The sequence below is a fragment of the Sceloporus occidentalis genome, unplaced genomic scaffold, assembly GCF_023333645.1.
Source record: "Sceloporus occidentalis isolate IW3139 unplaced genomic scaffold, rSceOcc1.0.p SCAF_79, whole genome shotgun sequence".
NCBI lineage: Eukaryota > Metazoa > Chordata > Lepidosauria > Squamata > Phrynosomatidae > Sceloporus > Sceloporus occidentalis.
In genome coordinates, this window is record NW_028317059.1 from 1441057 (window position 1) to 1454872 (window position 13816).

Consider the following 13816-nt stretch of genomic DNA (forward strand, 5'->3'; position numbering starts at 1 on the left):
ACATGCCGGCCCTCTCTGTGCATGTCTGCATCCATTAACAATACAATATGTTACTTTGTAGGAGGGATGGGAGATCCTCCCAATGAACAGAGAATCTTTTTGCAATCTGTGTCTTTTACCGCAGTCCATTACCATTCTAATCCCATTTGCAAGGCCTTGTCCTGCTCCCGCATTAACATTTGGTTGGAGTCTTTATTGGTTTTGTTTGTCATGTAATCAGGGCTAGCTGATGGACAACTAAAGCCATGGATCGTCGCTGTCCCCACTTCTTTTATTCATATTAGTAATCTAATATGCACATCCCACTTTAAGGTTTGAAGGGAACTCAGGACACAGTTTACCTTGTCCCACTGCCAAAAACATATAACATGTTATAAAAATGTTTTGGGTGACAATGCTTTCAGTTTTGGACACAAGGCTAGATTTAGGGCAAAGTGCTGAGACATCAGGACCACTGGCCAGTAACTTGTATATATATATAAATATATATATATATATATATATATATATATATATATATATATATATATATATATATATATATATATATATATATATCCTGGAACAAATGGCTGATGTGGCTGTCACTGGTAGCACTGGTCAGTTGGCACTTCTGCTGCCCTAAAGGTTTTACAAGGGCAACAGAGACGAAAGCCGACTTTTGCTCAGATTTGGCTCAGTGAGTGCAATATAGCACAATAGTGTCTCAGCAGGGCAAACGCTAGGGCCTGTTCCTTAATATATAAAAAGTGACTCTAGTGCAATGTTTGATAAGCAGTCTTATCATCATAGCAACAAATAGAATTGCCCAATTAGGACTTTAACTCTTGTTCTATCTGTGTCTAGTCATTTGTATCTTCAAATCCATGTTTCTAATTTGTGTATTATGGCTCTTTTTGGCACAATGGTACGCTAGTGCTCCACATTATTAAGCTGGCACATGGCAAGTGAAGGATCCAGTCCAGGCTCTCCAGTACTCTGTAATTCCTCTCACCTGCTCCATTAATTCATTGTAGAGGCTTCTGCCCATCTGCAGCACCGAGGAAGGTCAGTTCTGTTCCCTGAGTGTCTGGAGTTGGGGCCCTCAAACTTTGACCTGAGCAAACAGGGGTAATTTTGTTGTGTCTGTTAATTGTCATTATTAACATGCTTTGTTTTCATGTTAGTGAACAGAAGAGCCGGCCAACCTGAGCCAGGAACCTGTCTGTAATTTGTAAGAGCTTTGCACACCATGGGGTTTTTGGTAAAATTTCGTGCTATTGTTCCAAACCAAATAAAACCAAAAGTATCATGTTTTATTTCTGGGTTTAAAAGGGTACAAAGTATGCGAGCAGGGCACTCTCTTCACCTAATGTATCGGTTTCTCTCTGTCGATTCTCGTCTTGTCAGACCCCTTGAATATATGTATTGTATTAAACGCTGCGTAAGATGTTGGCGCTATATAAATAAAAGATAATAATATGAGTATAATGCCATAAATCCAATACCACAGACTGGAATCACAAAGTAAAGTTATGATTTAGATTTAAGTGAATCACCGTATTGGCTCGAATATAGGCCGCACTTTTTCCCCCCACTTTAAGTCTTTAAAGTGGGGGTGCGGCCTATATTCAGGGTCTAGCGCGCGACGCCCAGGACATGCTGTCCCGAGCGCCGGGCAGGGTTAGGATACAGATCCCCCGCAGCGGTGCAGGGGACCTGCATCCTACTCCCCGATACGCTCAGCACTTTCCACGGGGGGGTGCCGGCACGGGAGGTTGTCTAAGCGCATTGTGCGGATGGTCACCGGCTGCGGAGGTTGTTTACCCGCATCACCGCAGCTGGTGACCGTCCGCACAATGTGTTTTACCTCTGCCCCCAAGACTTACCAGAGGAGACTCCCGGGTGTCTTGCGGGGCCGGCGGGGGACATCTACGCAATACGCGTATACAACTTCCGGTGCCGGCACATATCTCGGGGGTGGAGGAGGACAGTGGCAGCATATCTCGGGGGGGGGGAGACAGAGTGGCAGCATATCTCGGGGGGGGGAGACAGAGTGGCAGCATGTTTTTTTTGGTGCTTTTTTAAAGAAAAAAACTTTTTTTTTTTGTTGCACGATGTTCTCTATGCACTAAAATAGTCCCCCGCCGTGACAATAGTGACAGTGGAGCTTTTGCAAAGAATGCTTCACCGGTTGATATGTAGTGGCATATTCTGGCCTAGGGCACCGGTTCAAGGGGCAGTAGCCCTTCTGCAGCATTACAGGGGCAGATTGGGTGATCTGATCCTCTGGCACACCATTGTTTCATGGACTACCTGGTCTGATCTCCCTTGTAACTGGTCCATAATGATCATATTCTATGTAACACGTGCTTTAATTGCAGCACTCGGGATATAATGGCATAGAGAACAAAGACAGAGGAGGTAGGTGGTGGGACAAGCCTAAGGCAGCTCCCAGCCAAGAAACGCTACTGCTGCTGTGGTGTTTGAGCCAGTTTTGCCCTTTGTCTTAACACAAAGCCCACAAACTCCTTTCTGTAACTAAAATAGGATAGGCTTCACAAATGTCAGTGTTCATACCTTGATTTGGTAATATCAATAAAGTTTGTTCTGCAATCGGTTCACTATGTCAAACCGTTTGAAATATTTTGCCATGGCGAGAAAGACATTTATTGTTCGTTTTAAGGTAAATAGCTCAACACACATTTTATGCTGGTGCCCTTTTAATAGACAAGAGACAAGGTCTGTAGGTCCAGACCCTTCAGATAAAACTTAATGAACATATTATCAGCTGTAGACAATTCTTAGTGCACTGTGTTAATCTCTATATCAGGACAATGACAATAAATCAGTTCACACTGAGGTCTACAAATGAGCTCATTCTTGTTCCTGAAAGAGTTATGGTGACAGCAATGCCCGCTGACCCCCTTCCAGGACAAGGTCATTGCCAGTCTGACACTGAATGTCCCTGCTCCAGTTCTGGGTCAGCGGCACGGGAGTATGTGCTACAGTTGGACACCTTTAGACATCTATGTGATAATTAAAACAGACAAATCACCAACCTGATTGTAAATCACAGTTACAATTACATTGCTATCTGATGTCAAATAACACTAAAGTGACCTTGGCTTATCAGTTAAAATATTGCATTTTGAATGTTTATGTACTTTTTTTTTCATTTTCCTCCATGAGTCCAGCTATTGATGGATGTGTGTAATATATATATATATATATATGTGTGTGTGTGTGTATTATCCTCTAAGATTCTTATGGATGCGTAACATATTCTAGCATATGTATTAATTGATTGTGTTAAGTCTTTTTCCTAGTTCCCCCTTTCCAGTAAATATGAGTTAACTCCCAGTAAAAAGCCTGTTCTTGTACCTTTCCAGAAATCATCAGGCAATTCCTAACTACCGAGCAGCTGATTTCCTTTTCCTGTCCATATCCCTTGCAAATTTCACCAGTCTATTAGTTTTGAATGTGCGGTGCTGTTAAACATAACTGTGTGGATTAAAGTAGACCTTTTAAAATATCACTAGGTCACCTCTGTCTGGATTGTAACTCGAGTTAGATTAGGCAGTTCCCAGCTGGTTGTCATCTGCAGCAATGTGTAGGCCAATGCAAAACTTGAGTTTTCCATAGGATAATTTGGTATCTGTCCAAGTCTCACACATCTGCGGCTCTCGTGTTATATGGTTTCTGGTCCTGTTATGTAAAAGAAACCAAGGTCAGTATCTCAAGTTCTTCATTATGTATACTCTGGGCAGGTTATATACACTAAATGTGACAGCATTGGAAATGGTTCAAATAAAAAATGAGAAGACACTATGGATTTCTTGTGTCAAGAAATTTAATTTCCAGGTCGTGCCTAAGATCACATTAAATTAATGTAGAAATGATAAAGAGGCAAAGACACACTGATTCTGTTACAAAAGTTGTCGTAGCACCATAGCAACCAGTGGTCTGCCCCTGCTAAGTGGATCATTCCATTAGTTGCTATAGAGACAAGACCACTTTTCAAACTTTGCACCAGAATTAATCTGTGTTCATAACGGTCATGTTCCCATGCTCGCATCCCTTCATCGTGCTTCTTCTTCTCGTCAGTGGTGCGTTTATTCTTCAGAATGGTTTCCAGTGTTATGGAATATGTGCTCTCCTCAGGACCCTGGCCTATCCACCAGGCTAGTCTGATGAAAGTTAAAACGGCTGATGTGCCATCAGTTAACCACATCGGTGCCGTTGTAATGGGAACAGGCGACACGATTTGCTTACCTAGGAACATTGTCACCTTTTCTGGATGTGGGTTGTGGTCCTGCTGACGTTGCATGCGGTGCTAGCCCCACACATGTCATGGTTGGAGGGGAAGTGAGCGGGGCATGCCGCAACGGCAATCCCCATACCCAGGATTTCTATATTGAGAGGGCACCAATACATTCACAATGTGTGTGTTCACGTTTGTAGTTACTTGAAGTTTCCGGCAGATGTTAGGAAGCAACACCAAGTTTACTGAAGGGTCAGTTATACACTGCTAGGATTGTCATTAAGAAAATGTAGTTTTACTGTTTCCATGACATCAAGCAGACCGTGGGATCTAAAAAAACGACTATTTTAGTGCATAGAGAACATCGTGCAACAACAAGTTTGCTATATCTATCTATCTATAGATATACTACTTTCTCTTTATTCTTCTCTCCTGAATTTCCTGATGGTCAGTGGCAAAACTGCCATTTGTGAGATGGTTGTTTGTTTTCTGGCTGTTCTTTTACCTTGTGGGCATGGTTCCTTTAGGGAATTCTAATATTAAAACATATTTTACTAGGCAGTTCTGAAGTCGGGCAAGAAGGGGGCTAGGTAGGTTGTGTGGAGGGGATGGGGAGGATGTACAAGGAAGGGTTAATCTCTTAATGGTTAAAAGGGGCGATAATGGTGATTGGGACAAACAAGATGTCAGTGGATGGAAGGGGATCAGTGAGGAGGAACAGGAGGGAGCTGTGTAGCGGGACTGTTCTGGGGGGGATGGGGTAGCCCCTCTGAAAGTTTAGTCTGGCAGTTGAGTTATATCTGTGATACTGTAACATTATCTGTTCATTTAGTTTTCTTTACTGACCCTGGATATTTTCACACCCAGTAAATGGGGTTTTTCACGTAACCAGAGTCTTGGACAAATATTTTCCCATGTGGCTCGAGTTGCGTGTTCACAAGGCAAGCGTGCGTTGTTGACTGTGTGCTTGGGGGGCAGCACACTTTCGGTGTTTGTTATTATCTAACACATCTAGTAATGAACGCTGGGCACTGGGACAAGATCTAGATGTTACTTTCACTGGGCAGCAATGGGTAACTGTTACTGCAATCTGCTAAGTATATAACATACCGCATTGTATTACTAACTTGTCGTTATTACATGGAAAAGCGTACGTATGTACAAAAACCAAAAGTACATACTTTTTTCTTAACCAGAAACATTTGTGGGAAATGTGTACAATCTGGTTCTATTGAAATCATTGTTTTCCTGCATGGTAGGCTTTGTATAACCAAAGAAACAGCCATGTTCATTAAAAATGCCCCTAGTCATTTAACCCATTAGTCTTCACTCTTTAAAGAAACTAGATTATTTTACCTAATCTGCCTATACCTTGCAGTGTAAGGCCAAACGTGTGTCGCCTATATAAATGTCACCCTTCAGTGGCAGGGAAATGTCACAGAATTGGAGTCATCTTCTGTACATCAAACCACTGTTGAAAGGATCAAGTTCCTTATCAGTTTGTCACCTTTCATTTAGACATACAAGCTAATTAGCTCGCTTCTGTTGGATAGAGAGCACAAGCTATCACTAACCCATCGTCCTATTACCAGGCTGGATTATATGTACAATTTCCCTACAATTATCTTCACTGCATTTAACTTGGCAGCAATTTTAACACTCGTTTCTAAAGTGTAGATCCTGCTGAGTTCAGTGTTCAGTCTGTATGGATAGCTGCATCCTAAAATGTCTATTTAATTTCAGGACGTTTGGATCATCGGAGGCAATTCCTTTTTAATCAGAACACTGATTCATTGAATTCAGGGAATTTGCTGAATTTTATGTGACGATTGCTCTAGAAGTATGAGAATGGTTCAACTGTAAATCTTAATGTCCTTCTTTCGTAGTTGCAACAGGTCAGAATTAACAAATTTATATAAAAAAAAAAACTAGAAAGAACAGCAACATCATAACTAATATGACTGTCCATCATGCTTTAGAATTAACTGACTCTGAAAAAGAGCTTCCCGTCCTATGTCACTAGGATACCCTGGCCAAGCCACACTAACCTGAATACTGCTTATGGTAATAATATTCAATGCCCACCCAACCCTTTCATAAATTGTTCAGTTTGTAGCATACCTGCCAACCCACTTATGGAGCTGTCCCACTTTATGGTGGGGGATCATGGGTGGGTTAGGATGATGCTCTGATCTCACCTAACTGACCCACCATGATGTGAAAGTGATAGAGGTTTGTCTTGTTACAGATTCAATCACATCTTCCATGTGTCCACCTTGTGATTCATTGAAGCTGAGCACCACAAGGTGGTATGATGGTAGGTAGGTGGTCCCACCTTGGCTCGATCTGCCTCTAACCAACCATCGCCCCCCCAATAAAGATGTCCTGATTTTAACACCTGAAATGTTGGGGGGTATGTTGTAGTGGCTCACTAATACTGGCAAACAAATGGTTCTTTTGAAGCCAATGACTTTTCTGGAGTTAAACATATTCTGAATTGTCACCGGCATTCAAGCAGGGGTATAAGTTGTGATATCAGCTCTGAGAAAAGCACCACTTGGGATGCTCAGATAAAGGATTGATACAGGGAGATTTCCTTGTGGGTCAGCTGGTCTGGGGGCCTGCAGAGCAGCACTGGGACTCAGGTCCCTGCTACCCCTTGGAAAAGGAAATTTGCGTTTCTTCACAAGGTGTGAGAGGACCACAATGACCCCAGTGTTGCTCGGCCAGCACTCGAATCAGAGATATCTGCAGGTCAGGTGCGGGTGAATGAATGAAAGAGTGAATAAGTAAATGGGTGAATGTAAAAGTGTTTTATAAGAGGTGGCACAGGCAGGCTGCTTAGGGGCAAAGATGGCACAGAAAAGCTGTTTGATCAAAGGTGGCACTGTGGGACATGTTGCTTGTGAAGTTGGGGTGCCCCGGGCAATTTTTTAACTCAACCACTCAGTCACATATATGGGGTTGGTGTCCAAATATTTCCAGGCCTGCTTTTCATTCCTAGTCTGAAAATATATCAGATTTTCAGACTTCTATATCAGAAAATAAGAACAACGTATGAAGGAGTCAGCGGCTCCATGGTGTGTGACCCAGAGAATCTGCCCATTCACCCTGATATTGGGGCAAAAACCCTTAGACACAAACTCCTTTAGAATTCGCTGTTATTTTCTACATTATTACTGTCATGTAGTGCTCTGCTGCTCGGAGTTAATGGGAGCGTCTGGCGTGGTGATCTCTCCGTAAGGATTCTGTCATAAAACAGCTGAGAGATATCAGCGTATGACAGACTAATCGGCGGCGGATCCCCCTAACTTCCGCTGCATCCAGCTGCTCATGGCCAGACACTGTTAACTCCCTCATTACCAACAGTCTCCTGCACTTTGTAATAGTTTTTCTTGGCAGGAGGGATCATGTATACAGTTCATTTATAGAACATACTATTAGCCGGTCTATGATAGTTCTAGTTAAACATTTGCCGCACTAGTTTAAAAAAATGTGTTTGGGAATTCTCTATTTACTATCTTCGCTGGGCCAGATTCTATTGTAGCTCTGGTCAATCTAATAATTTAAAAAGACTGTGCCAGGATATTTGTTGGAGTGTGTTGCGTGAATAAATGTGCGACAAGATGACCACATTACTATTTTTGCTGACATTTGCTGAAAATCAGTACTGTGGAGCTGTATTGAAAGCATTGTTTCCCTACTTAATGTAGTTTTGGGACTTCTTTTTGGGGAGCTGACATGTAGAAAAAGTGACATAAGCTTTCGGGACCTTTTGGACCCCACTGAAGGCTGCCATTTGTAGTGTGGCAATGTATTTTGTTGTATCACTTAAAGAAAGGAGACCCAAGAGGTTCTGGCACCATTTTTTTTTTTTATCCTTCAGTTAGCCAAAGGTGGTCCAAATTGTAGGGCCACACAGTAGATACCCCCAATCTTCATCTAGGGGAGATCACACTTCCTGAGGGTATGCAGTCCTTCCCTCTGGATCTTCTAGGGTCTCTCCCAAGTGATTCCATATCAGAAAAATAAGTGGCAAACCCTAGTTCCGTGGGTTACGTTAAATTTCATCTACCTACTGCCCATCTATATGAAGAAGCCTCGGGCAGGTCAGATCTTTCAGGAATTGTCATCCTGATAACATCTACAAATCAGGAGGTAGCTCCTTCTGGGCTAGTCCTCCTAAATTGCATGAATATTTGAGCTACCAGACATCCACACCCATAGCACTAAATGTCTTTATGTCATCTTGTGTCATGCAAATTTACACCTGAGTAATTCACTAAGATCTATATACATATGCTAAAACACCACATTACTTAAAATCTAAATAACAAAGCTATGCTATAGGCAGGTGTGACCAAGCGCTGCCTTTAATCAGACGTATAAAATGTTTCATGCGGGGCAGCTATGATTTTAATACAGTGTATGCTATTAATAAGCATTCCTTCTGGAAACGGGGTCTTCTTATTTTAGAAACATCGAGACCATTCTGCTTTGAACAAGTTTTTTTAGTGTTTTTTTTTGTAGCACTGTATGTATGGCCCTGAATTTTTGGGATCTCCCTTTTGACCACTGAGCTTATATAGATGTCTGATTGTGAATTCATCGACTGTTAACGCCAAATGAGTAACAGCATCTCATAATATTATTACGCTAGTAAATATGCATGTCATAAAAATGACATGCCATCAGATTTTTTTTTTTTTGTGGACTACCCTTTACTGACCTTCCTCAAACCTTTTTTGGGGGGCAATTTAATTGTGGGGAGGTGTTGGTTTAACTCTCTGGAATAATGTACATGTCAGTGCCATACGATAGTCATAAAAATGTTTGACTCCAATGTATAAAATTTAATGTGCAAATTCTTGCATTGCGGCCTCTTATCTCCGCATGTTAGAATTTCCGCTGCCTGCGGTTTCTTTTTTTATCTGTGCCGGGCCTGTCAAGGGGTTAATTACCTCTTTACTTGGCTCTGAAGCCGGAAGCAGTCCATAATGGGGCTAATTATAGCAGATGCAGTGCAGGCTCAGCAGAGGTGTGATACATGAAACACTTGAATATGTCCTAATATCTGTGCCCCAGTATGCCGTTGTTAACCGTTTCAGCGGCACAGCAGTCGGCAACATCCATGTCTCTGGTGCTCAGAGGAGATTAAGCCCATTACTGGCAAAGCTAAATGGATTGTGACCAGATTTCTCTTTCTATGCAAAGAAATTTATGATAATGTGTACCGCTAAGCTGCATTCAACTCAACAACGTCCTCCATGATTCTTTTGAAGCACCTCCAAATTACCGTGTTTTAACCTTGCTGCTCAAAATAGTCAGAGGACTTCCTCGCTAAGAATTTATAAGAAACTCAAGATGCATCAAAATGTTTCAGGGCTGGGAGTTTTCGGTGGGGTACTCTTGGCTCCAACTCCTCTTTCATTAGCCCTCTGCGCGTGTTGAGAAGGATGTGCGGGACCACATGCATCGCGTGTGACTTTTGTTGGCATTTTGCTAAGGTTGCATGATTTCAGTAGAAGTGGAAATCTTGGTACCATAAAAATGAGTCATGGAGAGCCTCTATGATAATGCCTCCTTCCATTGCACACCTTCCATAATGCCCCTTGTTAAAGCAGGAATTCAGTTCTAGGCTCAAGTTCCATATCTAAAAACTCAATCGCCATTGTTATTCTGGCCACTTGCCTAGGTATCGACACACATTGTTTCCAGGAAGACTCTCCATGTATCTACAACTTCAAAAAATTTATTTAAGCTAAACTAATTGTCAACTAAGTTGAACGCATGACTCCCAGCATCTGAAAATTCTATTTCCTCCTCTTTCCAAACCTCACATTTGTGGTTTTTCATGTTTTGACCATATGGTTTTCAAGCACCATTTTAATGGTGACTAATATGCCCCTGATTTGATCCTTACAGGTTACCAAAGGGTTAGCAAGAGCCAAGTCTTACCCTGAAGAACCAGCGAGTCTGAGGACAGACTTTCACAACCCCGCTAGGTCATTTTAAGGATAACGGCTTTGATCTAGAATAGGCCAGCATCGTTTTCATTTTATTAACTGTTATTGAGCTGACACTCAGTTTGACCCTCGACTGTCCTTTATATTCAGGACAAGTCTGTGTTATAATCCATTCCATGGCCTCCCTATGTAGAGGTCCTAGGGCCATGTTTCACCAAAGCTTGCCATCCTCCATCTCCTGAGCATTTCCCCTTCATTGAAATGCACTTCCCTCCGGTACTCTGGCAATAACTCCTTTATGGCAGCACATTCAAGGACTTTAACAATTGGCATCCTATCAAGCAAACAATGACCACACTGAATTAGGGAGTATATGGTTTAGGTCATCTGTGAACCACTCACAACCCTTATCAGAAGTCTTAGCTTCATCGTTATCTACAGGGACAGAATAATTACCATAAAACTCATGTAATATTGGATTCCAAGATCATCACCTATTTAAATGCCAGAGGTAGAATCAGGGCATACAATGCCCAGGACAGAACACACAGCCATTTAAAAGACTGTGTCTTGCATATGTTACCATTTCCTCTATAGTAAGAGACCGTATAGAAGTTGTGCATTTTAAACTGTGTGATGTTTTATTAAAAAACAATAAAAAAATACAATAATATAAAATGGCTTATAAGATACATATATTTACACATATGTACAAACAGTTACACTTTTGCGTTCCCACATGTCACGTATTAAGTGTTCATCACATGCTGAGTACTATAAGAATCTGGCGTTGTCGCTGCATATGATTGGCTGTCGGCTGCGGCAGTGCAGTAGGTTGGAGGATGCTTCTGCAATGTCCGAGAGAGACTGGTGGTAGTATAGGGAGAGGGGTCTGCAACCCAACTGGGGACACGATAGACGTTTTACAGCTTCTTGTTCCGGACGGCCTCGTGCCCTGGACATATTGCCCAAGCGCCTTTTAACGTTACCAGACAGGTTGAGTAAAAATCCATGAGGCTTGTGCAGCCAGTTGCCAACCTCTCTTGCTCTCCGCTTCTCATCCTCTCCATTCTCTGGCAGGTCCATCCATTGCTTTACCAAGTCAGCAAAACTGTTGTCCCCCAGAACTAAAGGTTGGCGGCTACGGCACTGAGAGAGAAGACACCCAGTCCAATCTTGGGAACCAACCCCCATTCCAATTCCTCCCCACTGTTCCAAGCAAACATCTGATGTGGATTTAGGCCTAATCCTTCCTTGGCGTGTCCGGAGAAGCCCCCCAGAAGAAAGGCGCTGACATGAAGGAAGGGGATTCCGACGCAGCACTGGAGGAGCATCCCTCCTCTCTTCTTCTTCCTCTTCATCTTCTTCCTCTCCCCGTAGAGAGCCTCCTGACACCTCAGAATAACCAGAGTCCCATTCCAGCCCGCGCTGTCCACAACTCACAGGGGACACCTCGCTCGGGAGATCCACGCAGCAGGCAGAGTCGGCTTCTGACAGATCCGACGTGCGGTGAGGACGCTGGCCCCGCTGGGGAGCTCTACGGGGAAGGGCCACAGGTGCCTCTTCTGTACTCGCAGGGGAAGGAGGAGAGGAACGCTTTAGATCCTGTAGAACTCGTAACATGCACTCCATTTGTGCAGAGAGAGAGGTGCTGGACTCCTTCATACACTGCTGGAATAAGAAAAAGAAAAGGAACCCATGAGACTAAAGTACATAAAGCATCCATCACAGAGTTCGGTATATTACAGATTTCATTGAAGAAAAAAAAAAACGCATTCAGGGAAACAATGATTTTAGTGCATCGCTACAATACAGATTTTTCAATAAAATATCAATACCCCCCCCCAACAATCCACAGCTCATAAGTGTTACATGTTATGACTGTGTTCCTCCCTTTCAGGTTGGCTATATCCTCCCCCCCCCATAAAAATTTTACTGGCCTGCTAATGTGTTCTTACTTTTAACCCCAATGATAATGCGCTATTGTTATCTTCATCCAAGATGCTCTACTACGATTTAGCCTGAAGAACTGGTTTAGACGTGACTTGCCGCGGCAGGTTTGGAAGTGGGCGAGTGGGCTCACAGCACCATGCCTTAATCCTCTGGCACACGCCCGAAAGAAAAAGGGGGTAGGTAAAAGCCCAAGGAATACATATCCTCAGGCAGTTCTAACCCCCCCCCCCCCATGTAAAGGAGATGAGGCTTTTAAATGCATATTCTAAAAACCATCCCCCTTCGCTGCAGGCAGCAAGCAGAGACACGAGCCAACACAATACGTATAGAACATTTAGCCCCGGGGTAGGAGGATAGGCAGCCTCGAGGCCCGCACACCGGTTAACCCCGCCATTGCCAGAACAAACGGTTCAGCATCTTCCGTGATCCCTCTGTCCTATTTGTCCATCCACACTTTCAATCCACACTCTCCCTGCTCCTGTTTGCTTTGGCTCTCGCTCTCTGGTATTCCCGACATCCGTCTGCTCAACATCTGTCTCTAAAACGCTCTAATGTAAAAAGACTCTCGGACAGGGCACAGGGTTGAATTATGACAGACTAGCGGCTAGTTAGGACAATGCAGATAAAATGATCACAGATTATCCGGTGCGGTGGGTTCCGGTAGAGTTTACGTTAAATTATATGCAATGTATATAAATAATGCTATATGGTAATTTGTAATGTATGCGCTATGTATTCCCCTCATTAAGAATTGCTGGGCTACCTCCTTTCCCTGGAATATCATTAATTGTGCATTTATTAACCCTGCCTGACACCCACCAACCATATGGACACCAGCTAAGCGACTGGATGCCGCGGACTACTGCTTGGCTAAAACCACATATCATTAACGGCCATCAATAAATGCTGCGTTTACTATAGAGAAAGAGCACAATTATATTAATCAAAATCAAAAGTTAATTTCTCAAGCAATGTTTTTGTTTAGAACGTGGTGACCATCTCGCTAATCACTAGAGGTGCCTGAAGAATATACACCGCGGCGGCTCTAAAGTCTCTGTCCCCGGTAGAACCGTAAAGTAGATCCCATCTATATAGCCCCCAGTTCTCTGCATATCTACCTGGGTAATACCAGAAAGAAGAGATCTAAACTTTTCTGCCTTATCTTTCTTTTTAACCTTCACTCCTTCCCTGGAGGCCTTTCCTGCCCTTTGTTGCTCACGGCCCTGTCATCCCTGCACCCACTGACACATCCGGCCCCCGCGCAGGGCACATCCCCGGCCACCGGGGCCAGGGAGACTTCTGAATAGTATGACGGGGAAGTGAGCTGCTCGCTATGATTAAGTTATTTTGCATTTCTAGACCCGGTGCCAGCTCTTCACAAGCCGGGGCACGCTAGTTAATCAGACCCTGCCCACAGATAAAGAAAATCTAGCAAAACAATAACCTGATTTATTGATACATCTCGTGTATCGGACGGGGGGGGGGGAGCTGCACACAAAACCGGGGTTCTTCGGGGGAGATAAGAAAACGTATACAGATTTGCACAAAGCAACTGGAGATGGGGAAGCGTTCTTGGCTCTCCTTGGGTAGACCATGAATTTGATTTAAAAAAAACAAAAAACACTTCCCATTTATCCTAAACAGACAGTAACGC

At 43.2% G+C, this 13816-nt stretch overlaps 1 protein-coding gene across 1 annotated transcript; it reads right to left on the reverse strand.

The window, feature by feature from the left end:
• Positions 1-10983: 10983 nt before the first annotated feature.
• LOC149285377 (PAK4-inhibitor inka2-like) lies at positions 10984-12679 on the reverse strand. The gene is made up of 2 exons (XM_089495334.1): positions 12617-12679; positions 10984-11880 (listed from the first exon to the last, which is right to left on the reverse strand). Exons 1-2 carry the CDS (start codon positions 12677-12679, stop codon positions 10984-10986), a joined length of 960 nt encoding a protein of 319 aa, XP_089351460.1.
• Positions 12680-13816: the final 1137 nt, after the last annotated feature.

What these genes read in the sequence shown, in the direction of transcription:
- LOC149285377 (XM_089495334.1), bottom strand. Translation starts at nt 12,679, where the DNA reads ATGTCGGGAATACCAGAGAGCGAGAGCCAAAGCAAACAGGAGCAGGGA. An exon ending in AGGGAGAGTGTGGATTGAAA is followed by an intron (nt 11,881 to 12,616) that starts GTGTGGATGGAC and finishes TTCTTATTCCAG; the next exon opens with CAGTGTATGAAGGAGTCCAG.